This window comes from Microtus pennsylvanicus, chromosome 6 (genome assembly GCF_037038515.1).
Source record: "Microtus pennsylvanicus isolate mMicPen1 chromosome 6, mMicPen1.hap1, whole genome shotgun sequence".
Lineage (NCBI taxonomy): Eukaryota > Metazoa > Chordata > Mammalia > Rodentia > Cricetidae > Microtus > Microtus pennsylvanicus.
The window spans coordinates 89,672,477-89,692,147 of NC_134584.1; the positions used below are offsets into that span (position 1 = coordinate 89,672,477).

A 19,671-nucleotide genomic window follows, 5' to 3' on the forward strand; every position below is an offset into this window, starting at 1 on the left:
TCATTCTTTGATACCAAAGCCAGATAAAAAGGACAATGGCAAAAAGAATCTCACAGGCCAATGACCAACGGTACAAGCTAGGCTTAACACCTCACAAGAGTGAACTGTGCGCCATGACCAACCACAAGTTACCCCCAACATGGAAGGATGGTCAGCCCACGAAAGTCCACACACTAGCAGAAGGAACACTAGGAATCAGGTCAAGTGGGGTTTTTTGTGTCGGAACTCTGCCTCATTTTATGATACAGGCTTAATAAATCATAAGAACTTCATCTCAACAGAGTAAAGACCACACATGACAAGCCCACAGCGAAAATCGCACTCTCTGTGAAAAGCTGAAAGATTTTCCTCAAGACCAGGAACAAAGCTCACCATTTCTGTTCACTGTGATACTGGACACCTTGGCCAGAGCAATTAAGCAAGAAAAAGAAATACAAGAGACTGAAATCAGAAAGGAAAAAATAAAATCATCACTTTTTAGATGCCATGCTCATAAAGCTATAAAAAGATTTCAAAAACAAACAAAAAACAACATAATGAAGGAACAAATTAAAATTAAGCAAAGTAGAATCGATTTTATTTCTGTTTTACTAGCATGTGCTCATCACCCACAACAATGGGTTTCGTAAACACATCTTCAACTATATCGTGTATTTTGACCACATCCACCCTCCGTACCCTTTCCTTGCTAATCTTTCTTTTCCCAGACAGCTCCCCATATACTTTCATTCATGCTTAAACATAAATGAATCTGTGTATGCACCTACACACACATACATAAAAATTAGTATCCACATGAGAGAAAACATTATTGTTTTTGTCAGTTTGGCTCATTTTGCTTTATATGATATTGTATTTCTTGACAAATGAAGAAAAGGAAATTTTTATGACTTTATTTTCATTTATGTGTATGTGTGTGCACATGGATGCACATGTATGCCTTGTGTGTCATGCCCAGGGAAGCCAGAAGAGGGCGTTAGACCCCTGGAGCTGATGTTATAGGCAGTTGTGAGCCCCTTGATGTCGGTGCTGGGAGTCAAACTGTAAGAGCAGGAAGAACTCTTACCTACTAAGCTAATTCCAGTCCTTGAAAAGGAAAATTTTAAGACTAACATTTAAACTGGCATCTAAACAATAAAATATTTAGAAGGTAAGAGATAGGCACACTGAAAACCATAAGACAGTGATAAACCCATGAATGAATGGAAAGGAACCTTGTGTTCACAGATTGGAAAAATACTCTCAGATTTTCCATAATATCAAAAGCAAGATAAATATAAGATTTATCCTGTAGTATTATCTACAGGATATATATAAGATCTGTCAAGATTGCTACTGCATTTTCACAAAAATTGTAAGAAAATTCTAAAATTAAATGAAAAAAGCCCCCACATAGTCAAAGCATCCTTAAGAAAGAAGATGGAAAGTCAGAGGCATGAAATTTCCCGATTTTATACTATTTTCTAAAGCTGTAGTAATCAATGCAGTGTGAGGCCAGGTTAAAAACAGATACAGCAAAACAATAAAACAAAATAATCCCACATATAGTGTTGATAAGCATTTGACAAGGGTGCCAAAAACAGAAAAAAAAAGAGAAAGAATAGTCTATGCAATGAGTGGTATTGAAGAAATGGATAAATGTACACAAAGAAATATACCCTATGCCACTCAAAACAAAGACAAAAATCTCTGAAGTAGGTTGAAGATTGAGGTGTAAGACCAGAAACTTACCAAACTTCTCTAATTAAACACAAGGGGAAACTCAATAACATTGGTCTTGGCAATTGATTTTCAATATCACACACACACACACACAAAAGACAATAAATGCAAAATATCAACCCAAGACTCATGTAAATATAAAAGACATCTGTGCAGAAAAACAAATTACAAAAGTAAACATCAGGAGAGAGGGAGCGTTAGCAACCTGCCTGCCAAGGAAGGGTTAATACCTGCTGTGGTTTGGAGATGAAGCGGTCTCTAGAGGCTCCTGTACTGAAGCTTGGTTCCAGCTGTTTGAGTTAGCCATCCTAGGTGACCAGGCCCTGGGAGCTCTTGCCCCGTCCCTGGGCTGATCCACTGAGCACTCCAGACACAGAGGCACTGGTGGACAGTATTGGAAAACAGGAAGTGGAGCCTAGATGATGCAGGCCGTTTGGGCACGTACTGGGAAGGTGTCCCCTGCTCTCCAAGGACTCTCTAACCCGTTCTGCTTTGTGGCTACTCTAAGAGGAATGGCTCATTCAACCATTCCTCTGCCTTGATGCCCTGCGTCATCACAGACCCAGAAACAGTGAAGACAGCTGACCACAGACTGAAGCCGTGCACCAAAAATAAGCCCTTTCTCCGTCAAGTAAATTTTCTCAACTATTTACACAATGACAGAAAAACTGAATAACGCAACATCCAAGCATACAGCGAACTCCTAGACAACAGCAAAAGCCAAAATGTTTTTAAACATGGGCAAATAACTAGCAAACAATGTTTTCCAAAGGGGTCACATAGATACACATCAAGCTTGGGAGTGCGGGGTCTTTCAGTCACCATGAAAGGCAAGTTGCATCCACATAACGCACCTATCAGGAGCTGGGATGGCTACTCTCGGTTGTCAACTTGCCTACATCTGGAATCAGCTAAAACCCAAATGGCTGGACACATCTGATTTTTTAATTAAGGCACTTGAATTGGGAAGACTCACTTCTAATCTGGATCTTCTGAGGTAGGAAGATCCACCTTTAATCCAGATCTTTTGAGGTGGGACAATCCATCTTTAACCTGGTTCACGCCTTCTCAAGCAGCCTATGTAAAGATGTGGAAGAAGGAAGCTTCTGACCTCTGCCTGCTTGCTCTCACTCTTGCTAGCAAGTCCATGCCTTCATTGGCTCTAGAGCCTACCTTTTCAGGATTAAGTATATTGAAGACAAGCTGAGATATCCAGCCTCACAGACTGAACAACTACCAGATTTTTGAAACTTCTGTTGATAGAGAAGCCACTGTTGAACTAGCTAGGCCACAGCCTGTAAGTCATTCTAGTAAATCCTTTTATTTGTCTAATATATCTGTGCTTCAATATATAATATATAATCTGCATGTTATATATGTCTATATATTATAATATATCTCTGTACTGTATGTTATATATTGTAAACATGCATATTATTAGAATAAATTTTATTTCTAAAAATATGTATTATAGGGAGAGATATGATACATAAAATATAATATATATAATATACATGATATTGCATGTAATATATATAGAGAGAGATACATATGGAGATCATTGAATCTATAAATTCTGGTCCCCTAGAAAACACTAAATAATATAAGTAGCCAAAGTCACAGTAAATACTATCTCATATCCTCACAGAATGACCAGTGTCAAAAGACAGTAAAACAACTGTCAGCAAGGGTGTGGAAAGAAGAGAACTTCTTGCTGTCGGTGAGACTGTAAGTTGGCAGAGAATTTTGGAAAACATGAAACTACCTTTCAAAAATTAAAGAAACAAATCGCCCTCTGGTCCACCTACCCCGCTGAGGATACACAGCCAGGCATCACGCCTTCAAGGCAGCGCTAGCCACAGCAGCCAAGAAGTGGGGACAGCCTAAGTGTGTGCTGACGGGTGTGTGGATAAAAGATGAGGGGGCTGGAGAGATGGTTCAGCGGTTAAGAGCACTGGCTACTCTTGCAGAGGATCGAGGTTCGATTCCCAGCGTCCACATGGTGGCTCACAACCATCTGTAACTCCAATTCCAGGGGATCCGATGCCCTCTTCCGACCTCCACAAGTACCAGGCACACACGTGGCAAACATATAGGTGCAGGCAAAGCATTCATACACACAAAAATTAATACATAAATGAAAATACTAAAAGCAGGCAATCAGATGCGTACTTGCAATGGAATGCTAGTCGGGCATGAGGAAGAAGTCACTTCTGTCATTAACAACGCGAATGACTTGAGAAGGCTGTGGGCTGAGAGAAAGGTTGGAGAAAGACAAACATGGTGAGAGCCGGGATCTGTACAGATCTAAATGCTTGAGCTTCGAGAAGCAGGAGAATGGTGCCTGCCAAGGGCCTGGAGTGGCGGAAAGGGTACATTCATGTCAAAGGTATACATGTTCGGTACAAGACAAAGATTTTGGGTGTCCTAGTCTCTGAGACCTTCCTGGATGGCAGAGTGCCAAGCCGAGGGAGGCAAGAAGGCAGTTTGGTTCAACACAACTCAGTAGCCAGTGTTGGTTCAAACTTCAGGAGTCTGACCCTGAGGGTTTATTTTAGACATACTTAAGCACAGCACAATTTGGTGGAAACTATTCTCCTGAAAATTAACTCAGTCCCACATGTTCAACAAAGCACACGTAAATCTCCTTGAGGAACAAAGTAAGCCAAACACAGATCAGACATGATTACATGGACACTCTGTAAGATCCAAAAAAGATAAGGTTCTATAGATTGACTGAAAATTAGGATAAGGGTCTGGGGGAGGATCCGGTGCCGGAAAAGTCTCCAGCCACAGAGATATCACAAAGGTCCAGGTTAGAAAGCAGTCCACTTCAGCCTTCTGGGCGGATAACAGGTCTCGCATTTCTTCCATTGAAGGAACTATCCTCAGTGCTTGGCATTCCAGGCTCCCCTAATGCTTGCGTGAGCACAAAGACCTCTGTGCCCCTACCCTTGGGCTCTAATACAGTGTATTCATGGTGAGTGTAGTTAGCCCTGCATTAGACACTTGAAGTCGCTATACACTAGCAAACAATAGAGTATTACATACTTCAGATTTGCTAAGAGAGTTGATCTTAACTGCCTACACAAGGAATGTAACCATTCCTTGGGTATATTAATATGACTTTGTTATCATATGTACATCAAATCAATATATCCACTTTAAATATGAGCAAAAGTATCTGTCAGTTATACCTCAACGGAGCTGTAAGAATTGTCAAATTAAATGAACACACCAGTACTGCTGCTGTGGCTGGGTTTGCAAACCACTATTCTGGTATTTGTTTCTAAAGGATTCTGTCCACTCCTGACCCCTTTTTGTCTGTCCTGTGGGTGATTTTGTTCCTGTTCCATCTTTCTCGGTTTGTCAACTATAACCTTGTACTGTGGCAGTGATAGAGTCTTGCCTGAACATGCGCTTGACTTCTCACAGCCATTTTCTCTTCCTGGCAGCACAAAGGAACCTACAAGAACACATTTCCTGTGCTGCCCCTACTGCCCCCGTGTTGTCTGCATGCACCAGAGGTCTCCTTGTCTTACAAACCCACAATGCATTGTTGGGATTTGGGGCTTTGTTTTTTGGTTTGGTTTTTTGTTCTGTTCTGTTCTCAATACATTTAAACAAGGCATGCATTCTCCTGCATTCCAAGAGTTCATTCCTTTGCATAAATCCAGAATTCTGACTGGAGTAATTTTCCTTTCCTGGAAACTTTTAACGGATCTGAATAAGAGTGTAAATTCTTGCAGCTTCTGCATATTTGAAGAGGTCTTTATTTCACTTTTGTGCCCTCCTGGCTGTGGCCCTTTTCTCCTCCCAGGTCTCTATCAACTCCTCCACACTGAACTCCTGGTTGCCAGCAGAGGCTAGAAACTATTGCCCCCGAAGCTGGACCTACCTCATTCCTAGGTGTTCTTTAAATATTTTCCTCTGCGCGATTTCCCAGTGCCGAGCCTGATGTCATTTGCTTCATAATTCTTACAGGTTTGTAGGCATTCTTGGTTGCTAGTTTATAACAAATTTGCAACATTTTAGCCATTAATCTTTAATCTAGTTCCCCACTTTTTCTCTGTCTTTCAGATACGCCAATCACACATAAAGTTCCTTGACTCACTAGTTTCGTCTTTTGACCTTCTCTTTTCACGGGTTATTTTGTATAATCTCTGCAGCTATGCCCCTGAGGTTCCTTTCTTCTGCAATGCTCAATCTTCTATTAATATCATATATTTTTCATTTCAAACACTGATATTTTCATCTCTAGAAGTTCTATCTGAATCACTGTGAGTCTTCTGTCTCTCCCCTAGCATGCTCAGGCCTTCCTTGGTGAGCACAATGGTACATTTAAATAGATATTTCTAGACTGGGGATGCGGCTCAACAGGTAGAGTGCTTGCCTAACATGCACAGCGTCTTAAGTTCAGTCCCCAGCACCATCACATAGAACCAAGCCTGACGTCACACCTCTGTAATCCCACCACTTAGGAGGTGGAGGTAGGAAGGTCAGGAATTCAAGGTCACCCTCCTCTATATAGCATCAAGACTAGCCTGGACTACATGAGACTACCTCTCCTAAATGTAGATATAGTCTTTTCCTGATCTATTATTTCTTTTTTGTTTCTGTTTTTCAAAATAGGGTTTCTCTGTGTAGCTCTGTCCTAGAACTAGCTCTGTAGATCAGACTGGCCTTGAACTCACAGAGATCCACCTCCTTCTGCCCTGCAAGTGCTGGGCACCACTACCCAGTTCTGATCTACCGTTTCTATCACCATGTCCCTTCCTTCACCACAATGGCTGATCGGCACTGAGCTGAGGGGCTTTCCCACACTCTGCTGCAGTCTGTAGAAACATCTCCTGTCACTATCCGGGTTACCCTACATGGCCCACTCCTATTATCCTGGAAGGATGGACCTGCCGCGACCTGGGGCAGTCACGGGACTTAGCACTCTTGGTTCCTCTCCTGTCTCATGCTGCCTGTTGTTTGCTGTCTTAATGCTGCAAATTCTTACAATGCCCAGATTTCTAATTGTGTTGGAAATCAAACGTTCACTTTCTATTATCCAACTCTTGGCAAAAGTCTCAGTTGATTTTTCCAGAATTTAAGCCTGCTTGAAATACAATGGCAACCTTGCTATCGGGTGCACTAGGTGGGGGGCAGTGCTGGAGGGAGAATACAGGAGAGCTGGTGAACTGACCAATTCAGCTGCCACTCAGGTCCAGATTCAGGGCTGAGTTGGCCTACCCTAACATCCACCCCATCTATGAACTGCTGGAGCATGTGAAGGGGTCAGTCCTGCAGATCCAATGTCACAGGATCTCCACAACACAGGGTAGCAACAGGATATCCAAGCGGAGTCCCAGTGAGGACCAGTATTGATAGTGTAACAGAAACCAGAGGCCTCAGACAAGACCAATGACTCACTGCAATGAACATTTGCAAAGAAAAATGTATGGACTAAAAAAAAAGAAAGAAATACAATGGTGAGCCTATGGGTGCGTTAAGAAGGGGACTACTGAGTTGTATTTGAGTTTTAGAATGGTCACCCTGGAGAGAGGCCAGTGAAAGATTCTAGGAAAGCATGGAACATATTCCATGACAAAGACCTGGAGAAGTCTGAAGACTAGCAAGAGGCTTCTGGTGGCCAATCACCAGTGCCTGTGTGTATTCTGTGGCTGTAGGCCAAGGGTGCATTCTAATGGGAGAGACTAGGAATGCTGGCCGCACACATGCACCCTTTGTCTGCATGGGTAGACAGTCATCTCTGCAGTCCCAAATGTGGTCTGGGGAAAATCTAAGTTACCATATTATTCAGAATGGTCAGGACAGGCTTCCAGGAAAAGGTACCAACATCCTGGGCTCACCGTGCATTAGATGTGGGGGGGTCTTGGGTGCATGACCTTTAACCTACTCACTCACTGGCTGAATGTATATGATATGGTTATGAAGCTAGTGTAACCCCCCAGAAAGCCCTTGAATTGCCATAACCTTTAATACTGTTACTGTTCTTTGCACCGTAGGCACATCTGGAACAAGAAGAGGATCAGAGAATGCAGGAAAGTATATGTTCTTACTCTAAGATCTCTGAGTTTCAAAGAGGACACTAAGACCATGACCCCTCAGAGCATAGCACCAACCCCACCATGCATAGACAGACACTTCTGAGACCTCGCAAGCCAGCCACCCTGTCAGGGACCAGCCACAGGCCAGAGCACCATATGGGGCATAAAGTGTTCTAAGTTCTACATCCCCATCTGAGGCAAGTCCATTGCCCCTCGCAGGGAATCTGGACCCATTTCCCATAAGCACATTCTGGTAAAATTCCTGAACTGTGTCAGTGAAAACGCGAAAGCCTACAGAGAAGTTTACTTGTAAAGGGGGAAAAATCAACCTGGCATGATATTGGAAGCTGTGCTGGAATCCTTTAGATTCCACAGCTCCTAAACCTGTCCCAAACACACCAGCATCACATCAGGGTGACTGGATGGCCTCTGCACGTTTGAAGATGTGTTAGATGCACAGGCATGTATGTCTCTGTCTGCAGGAGATGCCACCAAAGAAAGCAAATCTACCAGCAGCAGATTTAAAAGGCAAAATTCAGGTGCATCCTTTAAACCAGATGACTTTAAAATTTGAGAACAAGGGCTAAGGTGGAAATAACAAGGACATGCAAATGAGATGGGGTAGAACGAGGGAGAAAGAGGCACAAGAATGGGCTGGAGAGATGGCTCAGAGGTTAAGAGCACTGGCTGTTCTTCCAGAGGTCCTGAGTTTAATTCCCAGCAACTACATGGTGGCTCACAACCATCTGTAATGAGATATGGTGCCCCCTTCTGGCCTGCAAGGATACATGCTGGCAGAACATTGCATACGTAATAAATAAATAAATAATTTTTTTTTTAAAAGAAAGAGGCACAGGAAAGTAGCAATAGATATTCTTACATGTTAAAGAATACATAAGAACCTCCCACAGCCATGGGCACCAGAAAGGGTAACTAAATAGGAAAAGCAGGAATAGAAAACTCCAAGAGAACCCTTTAAAATATAGTATGGGACTGGGGAGATGGATCCGTGGTTAAGAGTCCTCCCTGGCTGTTCTGGCAGAGGAGTGGGGTTTGGTCCCCAGCACCCATGTGGTGGCTCAGAACTGTAACACCAGTTCCAGGGGATCTGGCGCCCTCTGCTGGCATCCTTGGGCATCAGGTGCACACACAGCCGACTGACAGTGTTTACTTATACACATAAAGTAATTTTTTTCTAAAATATGAGTACTTAGGAAATCGTAAGCATTCCTCTTTCAAAATAAAGAGCTCTAACAGGAAGTGCTTTAACGAATGCAGTCATGCAGTTGCAGATGATATAGACTCACATTTAAACCGCATAGATCTTACATTGCCAATATTTGTCAACACCACCTATAAGCTTCACAACAAAAAAGTTTCCCCAGTGCATAAAGATTTTATTTTAAAGATTTGTTTTTATTTTTTTTCAAGCTATACATAAGCACATATGCCTGAGTGTGGTTTTGCACATGCTTATCTTCAGAGGTCAGAAGGAGATCCCTGAAGCTGGAGTTACAGGTGGTTGTGAACCACCTGACATGGGTGCTGGGAACTGAACTTGTGTCCTCTGAAAGAGCAATATGGGGCTTAAAACCCTGAGTCAACTCCCAGATCCCTAAAGCATAGGATTTTAGAAACATCTATTTTATCCAAAAGCAATCACAAGAAATAAAGTTAAAATACCCTTCAACTTTAAAAAAAAATGGAGACAAAGAAATTCATAACAAAGCTGGGCATAGTGGAGCATTCCCTTAATCCCAGCACACAAGAGTCAGAGTCAAGCAGATCTCTGTGAGTTTGAGGCCAGCCTGGTCTACAGAGTGAGTTCTAGGACAGCCAGGGCTGTTACACAGAGAAACCTCATCTTGACAAAAATAGAAAAGAAATGCACTTAAAAAAATTACCCACCTCTTGAATAACTAATGAAAACAAGCCTATTTCATTCCAAAACCTCTGGGCAAAGCAAAACGCATTCACAGACTACATAAAACAAACAGTAAGAGCAATAACTTAGGTTTCTACACTTACACAAGTAGGGACATGAGAATCGCCATGAAAAGCGAGTTACAAGTGACACAAAGTGTCACGAACAAAACAAACCTGAGTCCTGTGGAAAAGAAACTCATGTGCCCACATGCTAAGTCTATTTGCAAGTTTGTTTTATTTATTTATTTGCTTACTTACTTATTGCATCTGCCAGGTTATAAAGTTGCAGCCTGTATGATACAGGTTGTAATTGGCCTGTAAAGGGCCAATAACCCACTGCCACTCCTGCACTGAGGACCTGGACATTTCTGTATCAACCTAACAAACCATCATAACTCCATAGTAACATTATACCAAAAGTCACTACACCAAACTTACAGTAATATAGATGCAAAAAATACTTAAAAAAAATACTCGCAAATACACCTAACCCATGAAAATACATCCTATCTGAAGTAAACACTAGCCCTCCGTTGATTGACTGGGCAGGCTGCATCAGGTGGGCAATGGACCCTGCGGGCCAGCACTTACTGCAACCAAGTAAGGGAGAAGCCACAAAAGGGTATCAATAAATGAAAATGCCATACATAAAATGAAGCAACCTTATCAATAAAAATTATAAAATAAACTGGGCAGCGGTAGCACAAACCTTTAATCCCAGCACTTGGGAGGCAGAGGCAGGTAGATCTCTGTGAGTTCGAGGCAACCTGATCTACAGAGTGAGTTCTAGGACAACCAGGAATGCATAGAGGAACGTTGTTTCAAAAAAACATAAAGCAAAAAAAGAATAATTATAAAATAAAGGAAACTGGCCAATCTCATTCATAGTGATAGGAAGTTAAAGTCATTTTAATCAAAGCGTGAACCAAAATGGGATGTCCTTCAGCCTGTAACCCTTAACTGTTTTAGACTGACAAATGTAGTGTGCCAAGAATACATAATTTTTTATGTACAAAAAGAATACAAATAATGAAAGATATTTTGATTTTTCCAAACTATTTGCAAAACTCAGGACATTCTAATTGACGGTGTTTTTTTGAAGCAATAGAATTCTCTCTGCATCGATCGCACGGATTAGAAGTGGGCTGAGGAGACAGTGTGCCATCTGAGGGTTCTGTAAACCACACAGACTCCAACAAGGAATAGCAGAGGCGCCCCAGCTTTAGCTTCGTGTTTGGGTCATGTCAGACATTCCCACTTCCCTAGATCTATGCAGCTATACCCTGTTCCTCTGCCTGACAAGCCACCTGCTGTGTGACCCAACTCCATAAGCTGCTGCTCAACACTCACCTCTTCTGACTTCTTCCCCTTCCCGGTTAATTCCCATTGGATAAACTTCCTCTGGAGAGGGAGGACAGAAAAGAATGAAAGCAAGGGGCAAGGTGGAAGGCAGGCAGGAAGGCAGGCAGGAAGGCTGGGAGAGCGGAGGATGAACTAGGATTAGGTGCAGCCCTGCAGGAGCTCGTGCCAAGGTCTCAGAACAGCGACAAGGAGCCCATTCATTCTTCTGGCTCCCTCCTTCCCACTACCACGACCCTACCCTGCCCAACTCTCACCTCTCCCAGAATCTAACCCCCTGGCGGCATCTTCCCATTTCAGACTTAGACATCAAGGATGTCATAGCCCTAGAAACCAACACTCGGGTCAACCCATTCCGTAGACAAAGCTCCATAGATCCTATACTCCAGGAAACAATGTTTGGCACACGGAGGTCAGGCCTGATGAGAGACTGGCCGAGCAAGGCTCCCGACAACTACGATCGCAAGCTGAAGAGCCTCATGGAGAAGGGCACAGAGCCCAAGATGGAGACAGCTAAGATGTTGAAGCCAGAGGAGGTGCTGAGCTGCCGGTGAGCGCCACTGGGGTTGCATGGGCAGGCTGAGAAGAGCAGCGTGTGAATGCATGTATGCTTGACCATGGCGAGGGCAGGCCTAGGACATCAGGTGATAGACCCACACTGAGACATGGAGGGGGCGGGCCTAAGTCAGCAGTGCATGAACGCATTCCTGAACTCAGAGGGAACCAGCTCGTCCCTACCTGACTCTAGCTGCCAAAGGATTGCCACAAGACCAAAACCCTGAGTCCCTTCACTCTGCTGAATCTGAGTGACAGTATCTGTACTGGTTGCTCTTCTGCTGCTCTGGTAAATGCCACCACCAAGGCAACCTATGTGAGAAGGAGGTTATTTGGGTTTATGGTTCCAGAGGGATGAGAGTCTGTCATGACAGGAAGGCCCATCGGCAAGTAGTAGCAGGCCTGGTGTCAGGAATAAGAAGTCGAGAGCTCATACCTTCAAACATGAGCAAGAAGCAGGGTACACACTAGATGTTGGGTGAGGCTTTAAGGTCTCAGAGCCTGCCCCCAATGCCACACTTCCTCCACTGAGGCCCCTCCCTCATAAACCTCTCCAAACAATGCCATCCACTGGAAGGCCAAGTATTCGAACACCAGAGCCTACAGGGGACATTTCTCATAGTGTCACTGTCTCCAGGGACTTTCTGCTATGTTACGGATTTAGATTCCCAAGATGGCCACAGACTGTTTGGTTTCTGTATTCCCCTCTTCCTTCTCCACTGCTGGAATAGGACCCAGGGCCTTTCACGAGCTAGGCAAAGCTCTCCCACACAGCCTCACCTCTCTTGCTTGCTCTCCATCCATACCATATCACCAGGTCTGTCCTCCAAAAACACCCACGGCCAGTGTCATCCTTAACTGGCGTCACAGGCAAAGTTAAAAAAACCTTTAGCTGAGGAGGAATTGAGGCAACAGGATAACAGGGCCACCCTCGACAAGCTGGCAGCGATATAACCATCTTGGGTGAAAGACCAGCCACACGGCTCAGGTGTGTGCTGCCCGTTGCTCCTGGAGACTAAGAGATGGAGCAGGGATGGAGTCAGTGAGAGGCAACACCTGAGACCGCCCTCCTTGCAGGGACAAGTCATGATGTGGCTCTAATTGGCCCTGGCTCCACAGTGGGAGTTCTTTCCCGCAGAGGTCAGGAGCACTGGGGCAGGTGACATCTATAAAGTCATTGGGGAGGCATCTAACACAAGGGTGAGATGGTGCAGTGGGGTCTTAAGGACGTCACATGCCAGCCCACCCATACCTCCCCGGCAGGCTGCCCTGGGGTCCAGGGAACTGAGGCCACAAGCAAAGGCAGTCCAGGGACAGAACCCAAGCACAGGCAAAGCAGAAAGCCCGTTAATGGCAAGACAGCGCCTCTCTGTCACCCATAACCAGCCAGCAGGTGGCTGGTAGCATCCCCCTTCTACTAAAACTGGTACCAAGAAGTCAGCAGATTAGCACACACCATTATCCCAGCACTCAGGAGTTGAGGCAGGAGGATTGTGTGTTTGAGGCTGCCTGAGCTACATAATGAGATCCTGTCTCGACATAGATAGATAGATAGATAGATAGATAAATGATTAAATATGAAGTTGGCCCTGAGGTCAAGGTTGACAGTGGAACCAGGAGCTCTATCTGGATCCCACAGCACAGATGGGATCAATTTCACTTCTCAGCAGAAGTCAGGATTACAAGGCTTTAGAACGCATTTTAAATCAATGGTCTTGTTTAACTGCGTGCGTATCAGAGGAAGGCACGCATGCCTGTTCATACAGCTCTGTGTACGCATGCTCGAGGCCCCCAGCCTTGACTGAGATCCCCTGCCTGCAGCAGTGATCATACCACATCCCACCCAAACTAACACGCACCCACACCCCACATTAGCCATGGACTCTTTCTTCCTGGTGCCATTTTAATTGTGTCTTCCAAACGGGGTGGCCCATTCTTTACCTGACTGTCACTCTGTTGATGAACGAACGACCTCATTCCCCAAATAAACACCTGTCTTTCCACGGCAGAGCTTCCTTGACTTCCATGTACCACATGCTGAGTGTAGTGCTTGAACCAATGAACATTAGCCTGTTTTCTCTGGAGATAACCAGGGTGATGCCTGGCAGGTTGAGTCCCAAGAGTTACAGTACCACGAGCTCCTGCCACCTCTGCCACCTGCGGGGTGCCCTTCTATCAGGGACACACACAGGGAGCCAGGCCAAGGTCTCTTGCTGCCTGAAGTCAACCCGTACCTCCACCCTTTCTTGAGACAGGGTCTCACCATGTAACTCTTTCTGTCGCAAAACTCACTCTGTAGACCAGGCTGGCCTCAAGCTCAGAGATCCGCCAGCCTCTGCCTCCTGAGTGCTGGGATTAAAGGTGTACGCCACTACACCCAGCCCCAAGCCAACCCATTTCTAGTGAAAGTCAGATCCCACGGCTCCTTCTCACCTCTTCCTACCTTCTCTTGAAGGTACCTGCGTTTGTCCAAGAACAACGTCAAGACCTTGATCAAGCTGTGCAAAGACGCAGGGATGGACGTGGATATCCACCCACACATGGTGGAGTCCGAGATAGACTCCAAGAAGATATTCGACCATCGCTTGAGCACGGCGCTCTAACCGCACTGCCCACCACCGGAGCCTCACCCAATGCGGGCTGAGCACCCAGCCACTGACTAGCTTCTCTCTAAACCGCACCAGGCCAACAAGTCAAGAGCATCATCACTAGCTGGTGTCGACTTTGTCCTCGGCTCCACCTTGCAGCAGACAAGGAGTAATGGGAAGAGAGCCCCCTAGAGAAAGCTTGCTGGGTGCAGTGGCATTTGCCCGTATTCCTTCACAGGTGGAGGCAGGGGGATCAAGAGTTAAAACAGGAGGCCAGCTTGGAGCTGCATGAGGCACTATCTAAAACACCATAATGGGGAGAGGGGGAGTACAAAGGTTTTTTTTAATGCTTCTTGAGCAAGGAAACAGGGCCTCAAGTCCCTAGAGAACTTGAGAGAGGAGAAAAAGCTGAACAGCTGTCTGGCTTACAAGCCACTGCCCTATGAAGGGCACAGCTGTGTGGGGAACTGGCCCTTGTGTAAGCCCGAGGCTGGTGGCTGAAGTCCTCTCTTGTAAGGACTGACTTCATGGTCACACCAATTGTATTTGTTAGTCGTCCTTTCCCCACCAGCTGTACTACAAAGCTTGCTGGATTCCGCTTGCAATCTACTAAGACCCCAGGACCCACTGATGGAACCAGATCAGCTTGTCCTAAAGCTCTGTCCCACATGCCCTGGGACCTGTGTGCAACACAAAGTCCCCAGGGGGAAAGCTAGTGAACCCTCACTCTCGGGGAAGTGTAGTGGGTAGGTAATCCCAAGAGGGTGTTTGGGATCCCTTATCCCACCCCTGGGGCTTTTAGTCCCATGAGCTGGTGGGCAGCTCTGGATACAAAATGGAGTCAGATCCCTGGATAGGAGATCTTAAAGAGCTACGGAGGAAAGGCTTCCTGGTTGCGGAAGCTACTTTTGTTTGTTTGTTTGTTTCTTTCTTTTTTTTTGGGGGGGGGGCGCTGTTTGGTTTTCAAGACAGGGTTTCTTTGTGCAGCAGTCCTGGCTTTGTAGACCAGGCTGTCCTTAGCTAACAGAGATCCGCGTACCTCTGTCTCTTGAGTGCTGGGATTAAAGACATGAGCCACCACCAACCGGCTGGAAGCTACTTTTATTGAGAAACAAGAATGTCCAGATCTGTATGAGAGAGGGAAGGGCAGGCAGAGAGGACAGAGCAGGCAAAAGCTCAGAGGCCAGGATAATATAGAAGGCAGTTAAGTCTGGGTGGAGGGGACACGAACGGCAAGAACAGAGCAAAGAAATACCAGCCTTGTTCTGCAACCCTCCGGTGTGCACCAGCTGTGTGCTGATCTGGTAGAAGGCTGAGGACATGATGTGAGTGGGAGCAGACGCGCTCTTACCTCTGTGTAATTTGAACTCGGTGGGAGGGGAGACTTGGGATGCTCATCACCAGAAATCCAGGAGTGCTACACTCCCAGGAACTACAGAGACAGCCTAGCATCTGCAGTGACAAGGGCCAGGCTCTCATATCTGAAGATGTGAAAAGGAACATCTGGAAGTTAGCTGAGACATTATATCGGTGAGCTATGGCTGTGTAACAAATCACCCCTAAAGACAGTTTAGAGCTCTCACTTTCCACAAGCCTACAGGCCCCGCTAAGCAGTGGTGCTGCCAGTGGCCTTAGCAGACCTAGGCTGTCTGCCTGTGTCAGGCTTAATTAGTGGGTCAGCTAGGGCTGGCTGGTGTTGGGCAGTCCTGTCCAGGATGGCTGTTCTCTGCCCTGACAGACAAGCCTGGGCTTGTGTTGCTGGAGTGTCTGTGTTCTAATAGGTGGCAAGGCCCTGAGGACGTGGGTCAGGATTAGGACTTAATTACGTTGCATTCCACCTCGTGTTGGCAAGTGCCAAGGTTAGCTCAGGTGCAGAGGTTAAGACTAGACCAGATCCTTCAAAGGAAAGAATCATAAAGTAGCGTTGCAAGGGACCTACCTGGGTCAGTGTCAGAAACCAGCCATTGCTGTGATTAACCAGGAAAAATTAAACCAGGGTTGGAGCAAATGAGGCAAGGCTGGAATAATCTGTCACTTGACTGGGCAGGAGCATAAGGGATAGTTCTCCGGATACACTGTGTCACCCTGGGTCACAGATTACCTGAGGGAGAGAAAGAGAAGGCCTGAGCTGGAGTTGCTTGGAGTCACCCTCAGCCCCTACAGCGTGACTTCCATGCTCAGCAAGAAACCAAACAGGAAATGTGGGGAGGGCAGGGCACAGCAGGCAGGGGCACTGACCAGCCCTGCTCACAGACTTCCTGTTGCAGAGCTCTGAGTGCTGGCGGCCCAAAATCAAGGCACCGATGTGGCTATGCTTCTCTGTGTTTCTCTCAGGTCTTAACCATTAGGGCTCGCAGAATTATCCCATCTCAACCTGCCAATCTTCGGAAGGCCCTGTTTTCAAACAAGGCGGTGTTTCAGGATTCCAGCAGATCTTTCAGGGAGCTGCAGGCAGAGTTCCCTCAAGGTCCCCCCAAACTCCTGGAGAGCTCTCACTGGAACCCACACCCCACCATCCTCTCTGACCTGACCCTCTCGGGCACACTGTCTCCCCCAAGCTGGTAGCCCCATGTGGCAGAACCACCCCACTGTTCCTCACTCTGTGTGTCCACCCTGAACCAGGTCTCAGGAGGATTCTTCAAGCCCCCAGGTCCCTCCCTGTTCCTGGACTTGAGAATCTCCATGAAGTTTTCACTAGTATGAGAGTAGGAGGCTGAGCCCAACTCCTGCTGTGATGAGCCACAGCCCCAGGGGACTCTGTGCCTCTGCATCCTCTTCAGGGCAGTGGGGAGCCATCTCCCAGACCCAGACACACCTAGATAGCAAAGCAGCCATTCCCTTGGGGCTCAGCTCAGAATGGTTCCACCTACAACCGAGGAGTCTCCGTGGGTGCTCTGTGAGGCCAGCGGCTTTCCAGGAAGAAACCCACAGCACAAATTAGTTTCCTGATAACCTGGCCTAAGAGCCCACAGTAAGTCCAAAGCTCACAGTACAGTCAGCACAGAAAAAGGGATATGCCCCAGCCAGGCCCAGGCTGGGCTCAGACAACATCACCCACAGTGCACCAGGTTTTCTGAGGCCTCATAAACTCTGGAATTTCCTGCAGCCGGTACAGTTACGCCACTCTCCCCAGAAGCAGACACACACATCAGAAACAGATTCGCTCTGTCATGTCCATGGTGACACGGCACACCAGAAGCCAGACTGATCTTCCCAGCAGATCGGACAGCCGCTTCAATATCCATATGGAAAATGCATCGACCCTCGGCCTCATCATAAGCAAAATTCAATTCCAGATGGGCGCAGGTGGCGGCTGCTTTGAAAACAAACTTACCAAGCCCTCCCTGACCTTGGAGAATGGGGGAAAAAACCTCAGGACACAAAAAGTCCCATAACTGAATGAAGTATTAAAATGAAAAACTCTACTCAATAAAGAACATCAGTGTGACTGCTCCAAGTGGGAGATGAGTATCTGACACACTGACAGTCTCCAAATCTCCAGATGATCTGACTCCATGTATACATCAAGAACAGGATCGCCAAACCAGAAACCGTCAAAAGTTTAGCTAGCATGTAGGCATTTCACAAGACGGTAGTTAAGTGGCTAATAAACTCCCCCAAATTCTCCCTGTCATATATGAATGATATGGCACAAATACACAATATCTACAGATGAAATGCCATTGCACAGCTAACAGGATGACCACAGATGACAGCGACAATTGCCAGAGGGCTGTATGGAGCAACCAGAACTCTCATGAAAAGCCTTGAATACTCTCAGCTGCACGTAACGACCCCATGGTCCAGCGTTTCCTATTGGTGCACATCAGCACACATACCCACGTGGGCACAAGAAGCATGCTAGCTGTTCGTAGCAGCCTTGTTTGGTATAACCAAAAGCTGGAATCAGGTCTGGGACCCATCGCCACAAGACCTGGGGTCCGTTCACACAATCTCTACCATAGGGAAACCAGAACCCATGTAAAAACTGACCAGGTCAAACGTATCAACAGCATCATGTCGAAGTATCAGAACTCAAGGGACTGTACCTTGATTCCCATCTAACACAGCCTTCAACCAGCAACTTAGTGTTAGAAGCCAGGGCGGAGTTGTCCTGTGGGATGCAGGACGGGAGACTATGACCTCTCGATGGGATGTTACTGGGGAGTTTCCGCCTTCTGTACAAGTGTGCCAAGCTTTAAAGTGCACTTGGATAGGAGGGATGGCTCAGTGAGTAAAGTGCTTGCCATGCTCACACGAGGACCTGAGTTCAAATCCCCAGCACCCTGTGGAACCTAGATGCAGTAACACATCTGTCATCCCAGGACTCCAGACCTGAAGACCGAAAAATCCCCAGAAGCCCTCAGACCGGTTAGCCTGGTGTGACCAATAACAGATACCCTGTTCAAACAGCATGGAAGATGAAAACCCAGGTTTTCCTCCGACCTCCACACTCATGCTGGGGCGTGCCCCACCACGCTGACATGAACACACACACACCACAGTTAAGCCAGGGATGGAGGTGAACATCCGCCATCCCAGCAGTCAGGTGACCAAAGCAGGAGAATTGTGAGTCTAAGGTAGCCTGGGCTATACAGCTAGGCCCTGTCTCAAACACACGAGAGAAAAGTGTATGCAAAACATTTATGCTCAGTCTTCTGATAGCAAAGTTCTGCTTTCACCTCTAGAAAAAAGGCCTCTATGGAGGACCCAAGCACAGACTCCTAACAATAGTGGATAAGTAGCTTGAACTGGCCATCGCCTGTGATCAGACTGGTGCCTGGCCCAGTTATCAGAGAGGCATCATCCAGCAACTGATGGAGGCAGATGCAGAGACCCATAGCTAAACATTAGCCAAAGTTTGGGAATCCTGCAGAGGAGGAGGAGAAAGGAGTGTGGAGCCAAAGGGGCCAAGGACACCACAGGAATCAACTAACACGCAGAATCAACTATCCTAGGCTCATAGGGTTCACAGAGACTGAACTGACAACCAGGGAGCCTGCATGGGACTGACCTAAGCACTCTGCATATATGTTACAGTTGTGTAGTTTGGTCCTCTTATGGGAACAGGGGCTGTCTCTGACTCTTTAACTGGCTTTTAGGACCCTACTTCCCATACTGGGTCTCCTTGTCCAGCCTTGATATATGGGGATGTGCTTCGTCTTACTGCAACTTGATTTGCCATGTTTTATTGATACTCGCAGGAGACGTACGTACCCTTTCCTGGCTGGAGAGAGAAGAGGAGGGAATTTAAGGGGAAAGGGAGGGGAATGGGGAGAAGCTGCGGGTGGGATGTAAAATAAATAGATGAATGAATAAAAATGAAAAAAGAGAGGAAGGGAGGAAGGAAGGAATGAAGGAAGGAAGGAAGGAAAAAGGAAGGAAAAAAGGAAGAAAAAGGGAAGGAAAGAAGGAAGAAAAAAGGGAGAGAGAGAAGAAAAGGAAGAAAGAAGGGAGGAAGGAAG

The 19,671-nt window shown here is 46.2% G+C and overlaps 1 protein-coding gene across 7 annotated transcripts in view; it reads left to right on the top strand.

The window, feature by feature from the left end:
- Nucleotides 1-16,685, top strand: part of C6H16orf78 (chromosome 6 C16orf78 homolog) — a 117,399-nt gene extending 100,714 nt beyond the window's left edge. For all 7 annotated transcript variants that reach the window (XM_075976801.1, XM_075976802.1, XM_075976803.1 and 4 more), the window contains 3 exons: nt 7,737-7,769; nt 11,361-11,613; nt 14,074-16,685. In XM_075976801.1, coding sequence (XP_075832916.1) covers nt 7,737-7,769; nt 11,361-11,613; nt 14,074-14,221 — 434 coding nt within the window. In that variant the 3' untranslated portion in view covers nt 14,222-16,685. The remainder of the gene's footprint in view (nt 1-7,736; nt 7,770-11,360; nt 11,614-14,073) is intronic.
- Nucleotides 16,686-19,671: the final 2,986 nt, after the last annotated feature.